General features: G+C 43.2%; 1 protein-coding gene across 3 annotated transcripts in view; it reads right to left on the bottom strand.

Moving 5' to 3' along the window:
* Positions 1-36: 36 nt before the first annotated feature.
* Positions 37-17,367, bottom strand: part of CCDC92 (coiled-coil domain containing 92) — a 71,963-nt gene continuing 54,632 nt past the window's right edge. For all 3 annotated transcript variants that reach the window (XM_074159331.1, XM_074159333.1, XM_074159332.1), the window contains 3 exons: positions 4,016-4,162; positions 3,574-3,615; positions 37-2,833 (listed from right to left, as the gene is read on the bottom strand). In XM_074159331.1, coding sequence (XP_074015432.1) covers positions 2,058-2,833; positions 3,574-3,615; positions 4,016-4,145 — 948 coding nt within the window. In that variant the 5' untranslated portion in view covers positions 4,146-4,162 and the 3' untranslated portion in view covers positions 37-2,057. The remainder of the gene's footprint in view (positions 2,834-3,573; positions 3,616-4,015; positions 4,163-17,367) is intronic.

Consider the following 17,367-nt stretch of genomic DNA (forward strand, 5'->3'; position numbering starts at 1 on the left):
GCACGCACAAAGACTAAGGTTTGCCTGAATGGTTGTAAGAAATGTTTTTAATTGCCCAAAGCATCACTTCTGCTGTGCTTAGAAGCGGTGCCTTCTGTCATCCTTGAACAAGTGGCAGGGTAGATCAGGCATACAACAGATCGCCATAAAAATATGGCAACAACAACCAAAAACCCAAACCCGCTGCTGGTTAATGCAAAACACTGAAAAATAGTAAACCACAGAAAAAAACCCGCTTTCTTTAACCAACCATTTTCCAGGAACACAGCTTTTCCCTATCCCTCCCCACCACTCGTGAACCAAACCCTACCACGCAGCTGGCACGGTGTAACACTGAGGGGTGTTTCAAACAGCGAGTGACTGAGTCTGAGGGTGCAGGGGGCAGGAGGCCTCAGGGCTCGTGGCTGTTCGACCCTCTGTGCCCGGGACCAGCCCTGCTCTCAGGCTGCACAGGAAACGGAGCGGTACCAGCTTCTGTCATCCTGCCCGGGCCTGTGCAGGGGAAGTGTCACCCAAGGCTCCAGAGGGGGACACACACCAACACGCAGCAGCAGGAGAAGCTGAGGAGGGGCAGACTACAGCTGGCAGGGGGAGGAAGGAGGGCAGGCAGGGATCCGTCATCAGCTTTCACAGAGATTACACGTTCCAAGTTTTTGAAGGCACATCAGAAGCTTAGCAGCATTTGGGAACCATTGTTTCTTGCTGGTCCTACTCAGAGGCTGCAGGCAAGAGTGAAGCAGAGGTGAGCTGGAGGTGCTGATCAGAATTTAAGAAAAAAAAAAAAAATGGTCAAATTTGTGCTCCTTTCCCAAAACTACATACTCTCACAGCTCTCAGTATGCCTTTCTTTCCTAGGAAAAAAAAAAAAAAAAAAAAAATCAAGTAGTCTAAGAGATGAAGGGCCTACCTGTTGCTCACTAGAAAGGAGTAGGGGAACCAGGGCAAGTGCAAGGCGAGTCCGTCCCAATCCACAGGGATAAAAATCAATGATGCCAGGTTCTCCTCCTGTATGAGTTGGTGACATCAGTTAAATTTAAAACTAAATACACACATTTTAGAGGGACAGCTCAGGTTTCTAAGCTGGTAGAAGCCAGCACTGCCTGCTGATGCTCAGAACAAGTCTAAGGTTTTCAGGAAACATAAATAATCCCTTTACAAAAAAGTGCAGGTTAGAGCATAAAGACCCATTTCCACATTGGACAGCCAGTTACATTTTCTCCCTGGAAAAGGAGCTCTGCGCCAGTATCGAAGGTGCTACAAGTGCAGTGTAGTGACCGCTGTAAAACCTGTAACAACAGAGCCATTCAATTAAATAAAAAAACCCAAAACAAACAACCCTAAACAATCCAGTGTTCATACTTGTTCTATGAGGATCATTAACCCTTTAAAAGAGTGCTTCAGTGTCATGTCCCTCCCCCCCTTTTTTCTTGTTACTTAAAGCCACAAACCAACAAGTATTCAGGATTAATCAAGTAATGCTTGCTGGGGCTCTCAGGATTTTGAGAAACTATGAACACAATTTGCCATCGAGAGCATGTGCACGTGAAGGAAAAGACATCCTTAGTCCTTGTTACAGTGTATGTACATCTGCAGAATTGCCAACGCTGCTGTGAGAAAGGCTTTGTCATGGAGGGTAGTGTTTGTGTATGAAGTGCTTACGTACACAGTGAAGACAAAAGAACCACTGGTAGTTCAAACGTTAACAGCCAATACATGTTGCTGCAGGTTTATAGTTGTTTGTTTTCACTAATATCGATTAATAACGCAGCCTGCAGCCTGTGCCTTTGTCCACACGTGTAGTTACAATAAATGGAGCAGTGCTCAGAAGCAAGCAGTCAGGTACCCCTGATTTGGCCACAGCATTTAGTAGTTATATACCTTGCCATATGAACACAGTCGTATTAGGTTTCATTAGAGGAGCATAATCTATTAATGATGTATCTGGAAGAAGTTTGGCATGCATGGGGCATCAAAAGAAACTTTACTGCAGGTGCTATTTATCCTACAGGATCACAGTGCATAAACAGCAACAGAGTAGAGCATTTCAGTGATTTTACTCAAACAGTTCTGTCTGTCCCTGAGTGCTTTCTGACCACTTTGCTTCCATGGACCTGATCCACTGCCAGCGTTTCAACCTCCGGCTGGGGCTGGGACGGGGTGACATGGTGGATGCGATGGGCCACCCCGATGTGTGCCTTGTGCGGCTTCTCTCGGGCCGGGCTGTGCGATTCGCCGGATGCACGATCTGAAGCAATAGGTGGGATAACTAACGGCCTCTCCTTAATGAGATGTACCTCTGCCGTTTCCCTGGCCAACAGAAAGGGAGTGGGATCAGGCATGGCATCCACAGGCTCCCTTAGCAGCAGCTTCCGGCTCTCCGATCCTATTCTGTAGGCCTCTTCAAACTCAGGGTTGAGTGGTGTTGACAGACTCTTCTTCATCCTGCGCCGAGGAGTCTCCGGCAGTTTATCTTTGGGAGGGGACGGCTTATAGTTGGACAACACAGGACTGCCAGAAGGGGTCCCCTCCGAAGTCCCACTTGAACTCATCAGCTTCTTCTTAGTAGCGTGCAGCTGAGAAGTTAAATAAGCAATAGTGCTCGCTCTCTGCTCCAGTTCACTTGACAACATATTGAGCTTATGGCTTTTCATTTTCAACTCTTCCAAATACTTCTTTTCTCTTTCTTTAATAGTGTTTTCCAGCACCATTATCATCGCATTCTTTTGTTCAAGTTCTTTCAATAATTCATTATTTTCAGCCTCTTTGACTTTCAGCTGAGCTTCGAGATCTTCACACTTTCTTTTGAGTTCATCACTTCTTGAACTACCATTTCCTACAAGAACAGGAAAAGCAGAAGTGTTCCAAGTTAACAATAGCCACTAATTGAAACAGCGCAATAGGGTTCCTTTGCGATATCAAGACATAATGTTGAGCACGTGCAAAGTTGCTCTATTGCTTTGCTAAATTTGCCCGTGTTCTCTCTTATCCGCAATATACGTCCTGTCCCACACTATCCCTGATCCAGGAGGTTGCTCCCAGGGAATATTTTATTCCTGTGCTTCACCTGTTGATAACAGAATACATCTAAAATAACTGGGATCTAGCATATATTGAGTTGGATCTAGCAAATATAGAGTTGGACTAGATGATCTCTAGAGGTCCCTTCCAACTCTGACAATTCCGTGATATATATTTATATAAATAAAAGCTTTGTGGTGTGATTACAGTACCAGCTAAGTTTTAATAATAGTCTTACTCTTCTGCCCCTTAAAATTAATGTTCCCTGTTCCTATAGAACAGGCAGGGAACTGATTGTTTGGTAAGAGAGAGGAGCCAGCAGTTCTACACTCTATTCCTGGCTCCTTCCTGTGTGACCTTGTTAAGAACTTGTGACGTTTACTTCATAAATAACAGCAAGTCTGGAAAGGAAAAAACTACTCCTATACCTTTTGAAATGACAAAGTCAACATCTCAAGTGCAAAGAATTCTCACCTACTGGTAATGGAGAAAACACAAACATTGAAAAAGATGAGGAAGCTTAACATGAAAAGAAAAATGCTATGTGTTCCTTACCTGACAAGTCTGAACTCTTTACAGTCAGCTCATAGGTTAAATCTGAGGAAAAAAGTTGTTTATTTTTGTTAGAACAACATCATCTACCCCACACCCCGTCTGGTGAGCGTGTTTACACTGACATACTTCAATAAAGCAATAAAAATGTAACTCTTCCCCCCACCCGAAGCGATAATAGGAGATCCACGGCAAGTTATCAAATCTGTGAAACAACTGGAACTATCAGGTGACACGTTACTTTTTTTTTTTTTAATTAAAAAAAAAGAAAGAAAAATCTTTGCTTAATGATCACGCAGTTGTGCCCTGAGATACGTGCTGATGACCCAGAATATACCCCGGTGTTGGGCTTTGCTGCCAGGGTCTGCTGAAGTGGGAAGGAGTTACTCCGTTCCTGTGAAAATAATTAAGCATGGGACCGGCACCGGCACCCTCTCCCGGCTACCTGTGCAGTGCTGCTGCAGGCGTCGGATCTCCGCGTGCAGGCCTTTCAGCGTGTTGGCATGTTCTCGCTGGAGAAACAACAGATTCTTCTGGGCACTCTGCAGCTGGTTCTCCAGGTTTGACGTTGCCATCCTGACGCGCAGTCACCCTGTCAGTAAGCAGAGGTAGAATTGTAGCAGTCAGTTATCGTGCACATCCAGAGATCCTCAGCCAGGATCAGCAGGAATAGCTGAACTCTACTATTAATGAATCGATACGCAATCAAACAAATGCCACAAAAAGTTTTTCTGTTTCACAACTATTTCAATTAGAAGTGCTCTAAGTTGATAGAAAGCCTAATTATACTCTAGGCCAGAGCAGCAGAGGGAACTCATTTGTTTGGAGTTAACACATTTAAAGGATTAATTTCAGACAGACTAAGTCACTAATCCTGTTACAAGATAAAAGCGGAGTTCTGAGAAATGGGCTAGTGTGTCCCTCTGTCTTGTTGGGGGTTTTCCACCTACCTCCAGGGATACAGGAATTAGTAACATCCCTGGACAAGAACAAGGAAGAAAGCATTGAAATGCGCCATCTCTGAAGAGAAATGCGACACGGGGAGCGTGGCACGCAGCCGGGCCCAGCAGTACCATTATGGATGAGGTGCGCTCGCTGGGACCCGCATGAGAGCCAGCTCTGGCTGCTGTTGTGTTTCCTCAGCCCTAGAGCAGGATCCCGTACCTGCTGCAGGCCCCACGGCGCTGGAGACTGGCATCCTGATGGGACCCAGTGACACGGAACAGACAATTGACAAGGACAATGTTTCATTTAAACAGAAAACAAACTGATTTTTCTTGCTCAGGTTATGAGTACATGGGAAACTGTTACACCGCTGGCTTTTCCTTGCGGAACAGCCGTATAAAACTAGTCCTTGACTACAGCAGTGTCGGACTCAAATGAAGATGGAGCTGGTTCACTGTGCGATGCTGAGCAGCACCCCTGAAGAGCCCTGCGCTCCCAGTGTTACTGCTGCTCCTGATGAGGCAACAATGGTTTTCCGTGTACCCGCAGGCCAAACGCCCAGGACACAGCTGTCTGGTGGAGCTGGATACAGACTCCCAAATGAATTCCCTGGTAGAGAGGTAAAAATCACTCCTTGCACCAGGCACAGCCAGATGCTTTCCCGAGGAGAAGCACAGGCTGTGCCCGGGTCTCTCTTCTGCAACATTTAAAGGAGCACCCGGAGGAGCACCCAGAGAAGCGCAAAGAGGACTCACAAGGTCCCAGTGATACCTAGTCACCAAGTCTGTCATGACACAATTTTGTTTATTGTCCTGTTTCCTAGTGAAATTTCAACTCTAAAATAAGTATACTAATGAGAAAAAGCAACAATGACAGCACGCAATCCTCCTGCAGCCTCAAAGCACGAAATCCCTCGCGTATGCTTTTGGTAGTTCTTGAATTTCGCTGTGTGATCATTACCCCTCTCTGCACACAGAGAATCTGCTGCTACAGCCAGGGCGCACGGTGCTGCTCCATCCATTGTGAGTTTAGAGAGGCTGTTGGGTCTACAGGAGAAGAACTTTCTAGAAACACATGTCCTTAAAAACTCCACATTACTACACTTTAAGTTCCTTTAGCCAAAAAACCTGTCATGCTTGGGAAGCTTTCTGAAAACTCTGGGAAGCCAACCTTCTTCTCAGACAGCTCAGGAGCACAGTGACAGCACAAGAGGTGCACGGACAAATTCTAGAGAGCCAGGCTCATGGGGACGCCGGAGTGACAGCCACAGAGGTGGGAGGCTGACGAAGCGGTTACGAGGCTGGGTTAAGCACTGCTGATGCAGGAGGAGCATTAGCTTTGTCATTACAGTAGTAAAGGCTAAATTCAGTTCTCTCTGTAGTTTTGTAAAAACAATTATAGTATTTAGGTTACAAAGATAAGTAAAGAATCAGGACTCCCGTTGCCCGGACAACCATCTGCAATGGCATTACAACCACGGCTGTAATTACGGGACCTCATGCTACGCATAAGATAGACCTTAATTCTGTCCCACGGCTGCCTCACAAGGTTCGTCTTGTCGTCTCAAGTGTTCTCCATTGGGATTTTTTTTTGCTATGTAGGTTTATGACAAAAAAATTGCTTCTCTAAGTTTAGAATTGGTAGAACATATACTCAGAGAAAGCAACATACTTTTGTCGCTCCTAAATATAACCCAACCCTGCGTTTAAATTTATACTTTTGACTCTCACAAAGAACAGCAGACTCGGTGCTCCTGCGCCTTGGTAAAACATCTTGGGGGGGAGGAGGGAGACAAATACACACACCCACTCCCCCACCCCCCCTCTTACTGACTTCATGTGTGACCTGAATTGACATCATCATCAATTGACTTATCCTCACAGAAGCATGTATTTATAAAAAAAAAAATATAATAAAGTGAAGGTGTAAAAGACTCCACAGGAATCCACTTCTGTGCAAGGGGCAACACAGCTTCTGGTTACTTTGTGACAGAGGTCAAAGGTTAAATTCAGTGCTCAAGAAGAATGAGGGTAACGGTGCCAACCTGTGGTTTGTTGAGTGGAACGGGTCATTTCGCAATCACCATCATTAGCAAACAAGCAAAAATTATAACCAAAAATATTCTTAAAAGAGGTTTCTGGGTTGACTAAATAAGAAATGAGTTAAACCGAGTTGTGTGTACAGGCTCTTGCTCTACGACTTCCGAAGAGCAGCTCGTCTGAGCCGTGAGTGGTTTCCACAGCCGGGGAGCAGAGGCACCGGGACACCGGGAGACTCCCACAGTGGTACCCCCTCACTCCCACAGCCTCGGAGCGCTATCCTAAGGTGGACTACACAGTCCATAGCAATCACTGTAGGCACCATTATACTTTTAGGGATTAATGGTATTTTAGCTGTGTATTTTCAAAGCGACATCATCTTGCTGGCAAAGCTGACTTCAGACAGACAGAAGCCTCACTAAATCACCCGATTTCTTAAGTGATCATACTCTTAATGGACGAAGATGACAGCAGAATAAATCCTGCAGAGCCCATGCCCCCACCATAACTGGAGCTCAGACCCCATGGCACATCAGGGCTCAGGAGGGATTTTTTAATCAAGAAATGTATTTTCCAAAAGAAACTTAAGCTCTGACAGTGCTAAGGGAAAGAACAGCCTACATATAATATCCTGAAGCCTTACCTCTCACAGTGGTTACTAACAGTGGCTTTACGCCTGTAACTGTGATCTGAACAGAAAAAGACTTCAAAAACAAACGGTGTTCATAGCTCAGTCCTTGCAAATAGATGTGGTTTTAAAAAGCCGGTTTCTAAATGTTAGAAAAAGCAAACCAAGGCAGTCACTATTAATCCCCTCCGTTGTTTTTCCACCTTGATTTCTTGCATCTTAAAGATCACACTGCAATTACCTTCTCTGAAGAAACAAACAATAATCAGAGGTAGGCTAGTTTTATAGGCTTAGGAAGAAAATAACGTTACCTGCACCAGAGCATCATCTCCCCTGCAGCACGGGTAAGTTAATCAGTGAGAGCAATTAAATCAACTCATTATGAATTTTAGCTGCAGCCCCTCCCCTCTGAGGATAAAGCATAGGAGGGCTGACTTTCCCACAAGCCTTCTGCAACCTTCCCGTGCTCCTCTTCCTCACTCAGAGAAAATATTTATCTTTCTAGAATAGCATCAAATTGTTTTATGCTCCTAGAGCTAATACAACTCAATTTGACACAAAAAGACTGAAAATATGGATAGGATATATAGTAACTTAGGCCAACAACCTAGCCAATTCATTTGGTGTTGGGGAAGTTTACCAAACAGACCATTTCTGAAGATCAGAAACATGGGGTTAAAAGGAGGGAAAAACCCTCTCAGCATGACAATTGTTCTGCTTTTGGCCCAGATAAGAGAAGTCTCTTCAGACACCTGAATAAAGATTACCTTAAAGAGCCTGGAGACACCACGGGTATTTTGTAAAGGGACAGAACCTGGGAGAGAAGCAGACACCCTAGCTGTGACCGTCCTGGATGCTCACATCCACGATGCTTCTGCAGGACAGGGCAAGAGGGGACATTACTTGCTTCAACAGAGACTCGGTGCTATATGTTGTTCAAACTATAACAATTTGGTGAGATTACGCCCTTAAAAAAATCCACCTAAATCATGTATTTAAATTTAAAGCAGCAGGAAAATATGCTCATTTATGACTGGGAAGTCATTTGCATACAGCTCGTTTTCTTGAGTCAGTTTTGAATAATTAGATTATTAAATACTTGAACAATTGGATTATTAAAACACTAAAGGCATTAATTTCTGTTTTACCCACTTAGAGCCAGTTTGCACATTTTGTACGTTTCATAACGTCTTACAAGAGATCAACTTCCTTGTTTATGCAGATTGTGTAAAGATCAAAGGACACCAGGCAAAAATATGAACTAATTTTTAAAGCCAGAAACATTGACAACTGTCGCAAAGTTAAACCACGCATTGAAACTTGAAAAACCTATTATAAACTAACAGGAACCCTTTAATTCTGCATTCTCACCATTAGTGAAAGCTACTACGGTATGAAAACTACATAAAACATTTTATTTAATCTTAGTCTCGAATTTGACAGGAGCTCATAGGATACAATGCAAGCGAGACCTACCGACCCGTGCAATCTCAGTCAGAAATTTTTTTAAAATGGGATGGACTCAGAAGATGTAATGAAAAAGAAACAAGTATATCAAAAAAGAATTAATAGTTTCTTTTAATACAAGTCAGTGAACATTTTCCTGCCGCTTCCCTATGCGGATGCTTTGACTGAGTTCCAGTGAGTTTGGTTAGTGGGTTTTACAGCTACTCCAAGTTTCCTAGCAATTCTTAACCTGCTGTTTGTTGGTGCATAGCACTCAGCCACAAATCACACCCAACAGCTGCTCTCGCGGGCAGCTGAGGTTTTACAGAAAACATGGTCTTGGGAGGGGTCAGTCTAAAGAAAAACAAAGAAAAAAAATAATCTATTCAGGTACGTCTCCCATTGGGGTTTCAAAGAGGAAACCCTATAAAGCAGTTCTGGGATTGCACTAAGCTGATTTCATCTCCCACTCTCTGAAACAAGAAAGAATGTGCAGCCAAGAACAAGGCTATGATCAAAAAGCACAAGCGAAATGGCAAAACGCAGAGGTCAGCCAAGCCCTTAATAGCCCAGATGAGCAAATCTTCACTCTCTCACCATGGAAATCAGTGGGACAGCTCTCAAAGCAACCCATCCCTGGCTGGATTTCATCAGATACATCAAGCCAATGCTGGGAAGAACGCTGTAACTGCATACACCACAGAACAGTTATGTCACCATGGCTTTTCCCCCTTCCCTCTCGTCCCCAAAGCAGCTTGAAAAAAAACTTCTTATACAAAAGGAGCTGTGCAATGCACGTGGCATTTGATAAGGATGATAAAACATTAAAAGGGGCATTGCAGTGTTCAGCTCTGCATCGGCAACACACCTCCTCTTTGGCAGGGAGACTCGCACCGAGCAGTGACAGTGCTGAACCTGTCGGTTACACAAGCCCTGGTCTGCTGCACCCACCCCTAAACACGCCAACGTTTCTCACTTCTCAGGATCACCAACGTCACAGAATGTTTCTAGATACAGCTAGAAATGTAGATCTGGAGACAGCTCAAAGATTGAGCCTTCAGTCCTCTTTTACAAGTGCACGTTCCTTTAGAGGGAACCAAAAAAAATACCTTACATTGAAAATTAAAAATATTAAACGAGAGCTTCCAAAATGCAACTTCATCACATGCTCACCATAAACAATTGCTAACATTTTGACAGCTATATCTTGTCTTGTAGATGACGTGCAGGCTCCAGGCCTTTTCTGATCTTAAGCGTTTGGATAGAGTTCAAAATCCTTCAAGGCAATAAGCATCTGGCTGTGTATTAGGTGCCTTTGCACAAAATCAGGCCATCTCTATACCCTGCTGCAAGGTAAGAGGAGGGAGATGCTAATCTATGACTTTAGACACAGTCCAAAGAAAGCTACTGGAATGAAGCCCAAGCAACTGAAGTCATTTAACTTTTTCATTCCTGTCTGGTATCCACTAAACGAAACAGAATAACCTCCTTTGACATGGATGGGGCACCTATCACCTGAGAAGCTGCTTTAGCTCCCTGCCAACACACAACCAAATCTTCTTGAAACATGGATGGGCAGGCAGGCCTCTTCCTCTCAACTGGTGCCAACTGGTGAGTTGAGAGGAGCCAGTCCCTCTCAAAATGTGACAAGAGCTGCCAAAATGCTTTTTCTATGCTAGACAAAATACAATTTCAAGAACTAATTAAGGATACTGGATTCTTCTCGTAAGAACCTTCAAAGTTTTAGCCTGTCCCCATTTTAAAGACTGTCACTGAACCGACCAAACATTTCTAAATTATGTAGCTCTAATGATAAAATGCCCAACTGACAGACACTTAGCTGGTCTTTGCTTAGATCAGCTCTCCATCTCCAGAGACATATGCTGTCCCAAAAGTGTTTGTTCAGCTCATTTTGAAGGACATAATAAAGGAAACCCTGGCCTCTCTCCAGCCAACTTGAGGGCTTTGCTATCTTTCTGCTTGGACGTTTGCTTTTAAGTCCGACCACCCCCCAACCTGGTACCATTATACTTCTACTAATGTAGATCCGGCAATAACACACTTTAATAACAGCCTATTACACAGTTTCAGATTTATGGACGCCCCTCGTTCATCTGTGCGTTAGACCAAACCACTTTTAACTAGTTCAATATTTCTTGAGGTGATGTTTTTCAGACTATGTGCTAGGCCTGCACAACCGCCTCCAAATGTCTGCCTTCTGTGTTAAAGTGTAACAACACTGACATTCAAGTATTGTCCCAATAACTTGTTTTCATATTATTTTCGTTTGTGTGTTTTAAGCCAAGTAAAATTAGTAGTTCTTTCCTGGAGATGACTGAAGGGAAAAAGGAAACGCGCCACTCTCCTCCCAGAGGAAGGATATGATTTTGCTTTCTCAGCTCCTTTTCTATTTCTAACACTTTTCCATGCTATTTCACTCAGTTGTTTCTTTGCCTGGCTTCCCTGCAATTTTCTGATCAGAGATTTTGCAGACTCTTACCGTTGATCTCTGAACGTCCCTGAGGAAGCACAGGGTTTAGTATTTTAGTAAGAAAATATCTTTTTGTTATTCCAACAGCAATTGGTATGGCAGTGGAAAGAATAACAGAGTGGACACACTCCTGGTAGCAGTGATTTAATTCTGCTAGATGCTCTAAACGAACAAGCTGGTACTTGGCACAGAAATCGCTGACTGCTTACGTGTCAGTGCCCGACTGTCTGCCTGAAGTCATGAGGACTGACAGGAATAATTCACATGGAGTTTTCTCCGTCCTTGAGACCACAGAAACCCAGAGCTGTCACAATGGAAGAAGACTAAAAGTAATCCTATGTTAAGATCACTACCATGACAAAGACTATTAGAGAATCAAATCAAATGGTCCTGCAGTGGCATTTTTTACAGACACAATTATTCTGACCAGTACCAGGGTATCCAATGCTATGGCTGTACAGGTGACAAGAAGAAAAAGCTTACTCTGGCAGAAAACACTGAAAATGACCTAATTTGAGCATAATTCAATTTAGGGAAACAAAGAACGTATCATCTAAATAACGCCAATTACTTCAAAAGAATCACTTTAATAAGGACGAAATCCATGTAATTTCTATTTTTTAAAGGGACATTAAAAGCCCTTATGAGTAAGACTACATCATAATTCAGAGAAACAGGTTGGCTCTCTTCTGCTTTCTAGCACATGTTCCTGATGAATGGCCTTTCTATTGTATTCACCCCTTCATTCTGAGGATAAAGCAGTATGTTATTTTAACATAACCTCCGTCAAAGCCACAGAACACAAATTGCACCCAATCACAACTAGTCAGTTGTTACGTTGCGAAGACACGTTAGTTTTTCTAGTAAAGACAATCTCTTTTGTCAGAAGCGGAATGACAAGAAAATTAATATTCAATTCCCCTAGACTAGCACAATATCAATGTTACACATATAAATGAGCCTGATTCTATTTCTTCCAGTGCCATTAAGAAAGTTCTTCAGCTTCACTTAAAGCTGAAGCAGGAATTAAGGCAATAAGGTGAGCTGTGGGAGGTTTTTGTACAAGGATACAAATTTATGCTTAGAAAGAATGCTATGCTACAGAAAAGTCAAAGCTTTTCTTTCTTTTTTTTTTTTTAGATATCAAATATTCACTTATGAACACTTCATGTCCTCTTTTAATTTTATTCTCCATGATCAGTAACGTGAATTGCATAAGAACTCAAAGAAAATGTATTTGTGTCATTTTCAAAATTTGCCAGTTCTGAAGGCTTGCTGAAACACAAATCAAAAAAATTACTACACTAGTTTCACAGAAGCACCTTGGTTGGGCATTTTCCCCCCCATAACAGGAAAATAACCTGCCACCACACAGACACGCAACTATTTAGCCATCCAGCCGAGCCGTGTCTTTGTCTCACCAGTTCCACTTGCAGATACCGAGCAAGTATTTACTGTTGCATTTCTGAAACGCTCTGAAATCACCTTCCTGGTGAACCAGGTCAGGGAACTGGTCCAGCTGAAAACAAACCCGTTTTTCCACTGGCTATTTTTCAGGTGACAGGTTCACCATGCAGCACTGCAAACACTTGTGTGGCTGATGGGGAAGGTGAAAAAAAAATTAAAAATTAAAATGTTAAAAATAAAATCAGTAACCAGGGTGGGAGGGTGCTACAGACAGAACTGCTTCCTGCAGCAGTGCCAGCTCCAGGCACTCACCTGAGCTTGAGCTCCTACTGCAAGAACTGCAGAAATTATGATTTTTTCAGAGCTTACTTGGAATATTTCTGAAACACGTCAAAAGACACTGAAGCCTTACAGCAAGCTAAATAAATCTGTCCTCCTAGGAGAGATCCATTTACAGAGAACAGCTACTGGAACAGCAGCTCTACGGAATAGCACAATTATTTTTCAGGCAAGTTTAACAGGCTGAGGAGTATGCTTTTACTAATGCATTCTGTGATGATGTTTCATAAGCCATTGATTTTATTATTTTAGAACAGCAACTACGATCAAACACAAAAACTGGTCTCTGCTTTGCTAAAGTAAAGGTTTTGAGATCTGCTGATGAAGGATATCTAGTGGTGGTGATGACCTATGTCTAAGTCCTCTCTTAAGCAAGTAAAAGATTTTTATTTTTTTTTAAGTAAATAGGATGTCAGGACAAAGAATTTCAAACAGAGGTGCTTTATACTCTTACTTACATAACCCTGGTATCTCAAATTGAGACCATAAAACAGTACGCAGCTTAAATCAAGCTTTTATGAAGAATGGAAAGCAAACAAGCACACATGCTTTTATGACAAAGGAAACCTGCTGCTAATGACATAATTCACACGATTTTTTTCCACACAGATAGACACTTCCTAAACTCACACCTCTGTTCCACAGAGATGCAATACGCTCCACCTTTTGTCCCTCCCTCTGGGCACTGACTCAGATTACAAGGAGCTACTGTTCCCTGGCATGTTTTGAGCCCTTCTGGAGGCAGCTATCATTCTGTTTAGGGAGAAGCCATGAAATTTTACAGCCTTCGGTCAAGCAATGTTTTTAAATAACATTGATCTTAAATGCTGTCTCTCACCCAAATAATTAAGACCAACAAAGCAGCAACTATTTTAACATTTTAAGTAGAAACCAAAGGTTTCCTAGGAGTGAAGGGAGAATAAACATGCTCCTCAATAGCAGGAAAGAAACAGTGACCCAAAGAAAAGGCTTTTTTTTTCAAGGATTATTAAAAAAAAAAACCAAACGAACAGCTTGCAGAAGTTCTGACACACTCCGAGGACATTATTTTCAGCAATATTTTGTCATGCCTCTCACTTCTAATAGCAATTAAATGTGTTGCTCCCATTTATAGTACCATGCTCTTTAACATTACCAGGAGAAATGAGCTGGTAGATAACCGTGTAACATCATTAGAGAAAATTATTCGCTGATCACATGGAGATACTGACTAACACCCATTACCACACTGCTGGACATCCTTGTTTAGAGGAAGACAATTTTTATATCACTTAGAAATGAGCACAGAGACTAATCAGGCACACATTTGTTGAAGTAACACAGCCAAATACATAAAGGACGCCAGGTCGCACCAAGCAAGTGAAGGAATCAGAGGTGAGGTAGAGCAGGTAGCAACCAGGGGGCTAACGTTCAAACTTGGCTCTACTAAAGGCACTATTCATTATCTTCATTTGCTTTTTCAGATATTGCATTAGCTTAGTACGCAAGAAAGGAGCGTAGAGTTTGTTCGGGCACGCTGCAGATGCAAAGGAAACCAGAGCTCTAGTGATAATATTTCTGCCTGAACAAAGGGCACCCTCCCCGCTTCAGCTCCACCCGGCCCTGGGCCGCGGCGCTCAGCACCAGTGTTCCCAGGGCCAGGACAAGCTCTGCCACAGCCCGTTTGGACAATACTGGTTATGGTTACACACCATTAGCTTATTGCAGTGTATTTGTGTCAATAACAACAGTGTGGAAGCTGCAATAAGGCACACAGACATCTACGCTTTTCAACGTTTCACAATGTTTTATTGTGTGCTGCAGCAGACATGAAAGAGGCTGCAGAAAGCCAAACCAGCGACCTTTCATGCCACTATCTTTTTTCAACTGCAAAACCCTCAGATTTTTCCTTTCTTCATCAGTGGCTTTGCCTTTTAAACCAGCAGTAGGAAAAGCTATGCACTTGTCTAGTCAGAACACATTTAAGTATTTCCCCTAAAGCATCAACATTAAGCTGACACGCTGATTTTTCAGTAAATCACTGCTAGCCAAAACCACTGCTACTAACAGACACACATATATATACAGATACACAAATATATACAGAAAGTGTCACTTGTCAGCAAAAAAAAAATTCTTAAGCATTATAAATGGTATCAGGAAGACGAAGGTGTCTGTTCTCTCTACAAAGTAATCTACAATTTGTTACATTTTTTTTAAACTTAACTATGAAAAATGAGTTTAAACTTGAGTAAAAAGATTAATTACATAACAGTATTCCGTTTACACAAATAAGTATTAAAATACACTGTGAATCCTGTGGATATAAAAGTAATCCTTCAAAGTTTTGCTACTTTAACACCTGATTTTTTTGAGACACCTAGAAATGAGAGTCTGACACAGCACCAGAAGTAAACTTGCAAACTAGTTTATTACAACTATATTCCCTCTACTATACTGTTTATAATTTCAAGAAATATTTTGCTTTACATTATGGTCCACATTCTGGAATAATAGCACTGGGGAGTTTTTCTTCTGTCTACTGCTGTTAAAGGATTGACTAACATAGTAGATCTGGGTGAATATATATTATCCTTAATACCTACAGCCTGTTGAATTAGGGCACACAGAGGAACAGATGATTTTTGTAACTCTAACGACAAAACACATTTTAAAAAATCATTTAAGAGCTCTGAAAGTATGAAATTATATCTGAAATCTCAAGTAAAGGAAACAACTTTAAGGAATGAAATAAGATTGCTATTTTAGAATTTGCAACAACTACTGGACTGAAAACTACTTACAGCATTTGGATTGGTCATGAGGCCTTCATCTTTTCTAAGGGAATGGGGGAGGAAACTACAGATATACTAAGCAGAAGTATGGTAATAGGATGAAAACAAATAGCTATGCATCAGTTTAGCCAATATTCTTTTTGTCTACTTAAACAGCTGATACTTTCCTCTGTCAGGACCTCTTGATCTTTGTTGTTTCACTAAAAATGACTGCTGGAACCTCAGTACAACCAAAAGTTTGAAAAATTAACAATATTACAAGTCTTCCATTATCTGTTTATAAAGCACTTGCTTTAAATAAACAAACCAAAAAGCATTGTGCAGTTTAAGAACATAAAACTGTATTTAATCTAGCCTCTCCCAGAGGTTGTCATAATAAAGCACTACAGAATTACATTCACTAATAAGCAAGTTATATGGAAAAAAGGCACTGTATTTACAGTCATATCCATTTGTCTGTTTGTTTTTTTTTTTTTTTTTTTTAATTAAGGAGCATAATTTATATTGCAAAAGCATCAGTAAAGCTTTTTATGGTTAAGCATCTTACCATCTAGGCAGAGCCAACAAGTACCCTGCATGCTACTTATGCACCTGCAATGCAGATCAAAACGGACAATTCCATCCTCAGGGCTGCCTCAGCTTCTGTGCTCTTATTTACCTTCATTGTCTCACCTTTACAGAATTTAATAAGGCAAACTCTTGTCACTCAAGAGAGGCATACCACTCTTGCCCATGGTGGGAAGGGCCCCTCCTTCCTCCCTGCTGTCCCACCCCTCCCTGCTGTCCTGCGTAGGGAAACAGCATCTATGCGGCTGGAAGAATCTCCATGTCTGAGGACGCCGTGCACTTTGCTACCACGTCCACAAGCGACAGACATTCTCCTCGGAAGGAAAAAAAATCTCCTCGTCTCAAATGAAGATTACTCCCTACCTACTCCAAAACGTACACAATCCATCCATCCATGTATGCATTCATCCATCTTCCCTTTGCAGGCCCTGTGTTACCCATGATAATGACACTCTTGTCACTTTCTAAAGTGAAAACGTACCATACAAAAGGAGACTGTGCAGGATGAAGGAGGATGCGATGTAAAGCCTGCCCCAGCGGGTGTGGGTGGGAGCCAGCAGCCCCCCTGAGCTGTGCAGAGGGAGGCTGGGGAGGGCGGTGAGCGGGCGGGCGGCTCCCCTGAGCCCGGACACCTTCGCAACCAGAAATGAAAGAAACGTCCTTGTCCCTGAGCCCGCAGCACCAGGAAGATAAGGGGTAAAGAGAGCCGCGGGATCACACCTTTTCTCCTCAGCTGCTCTAGTAACCAGAAAAGGTGCCTTTTATGCTCTGAAGGGAGAAAAGGAGGCATTTGGTCCGGCGCCAGCGCACCCCGGGACCGGCAGCCGCAGCCCACCCCACGCGCCCGGCGGCGGCTCCTCGTTGCACCACAGCGGGCGGCCCCGCCGCCGCCGGAGCCCCTTCTGCCCCGAGGCGCTGCTTTTCCAGCCGCCGCGGGACCCGGGACGGCCACCGCCCCTCCTAACGCGGAAAGGGGACAGCGGGCGCCCCGACAACGGCCGCCTGTGGGGGTTTACCCGCCTCACAACGCGGCGGCGGGCGGGGAGGGTCTCCCCGGCGGGCCCGGGGGTGCGTGTGAGGGGGGAAAGGCTTCGGCCCCCTCACGGAGCGCCGATGCCGCCGACCCACCCCACACCCAGTCCCGGGGGGATCACGATGCCG

Source organism: Numenius arquata, chromosome 16 (genome assembly GCF_964106895.1).
Source record: "Numenius arquata chromosome 16, bNumArq3.hap1.1, whole genome shotgun sequence".
Classification (NCBI taxonomy): domain Eukaryota; kingdom Metazoa; phylum Chordata; class Aves; order Charadriiformes; family Scolopacidae; genus Numenius; species Numenius arquata.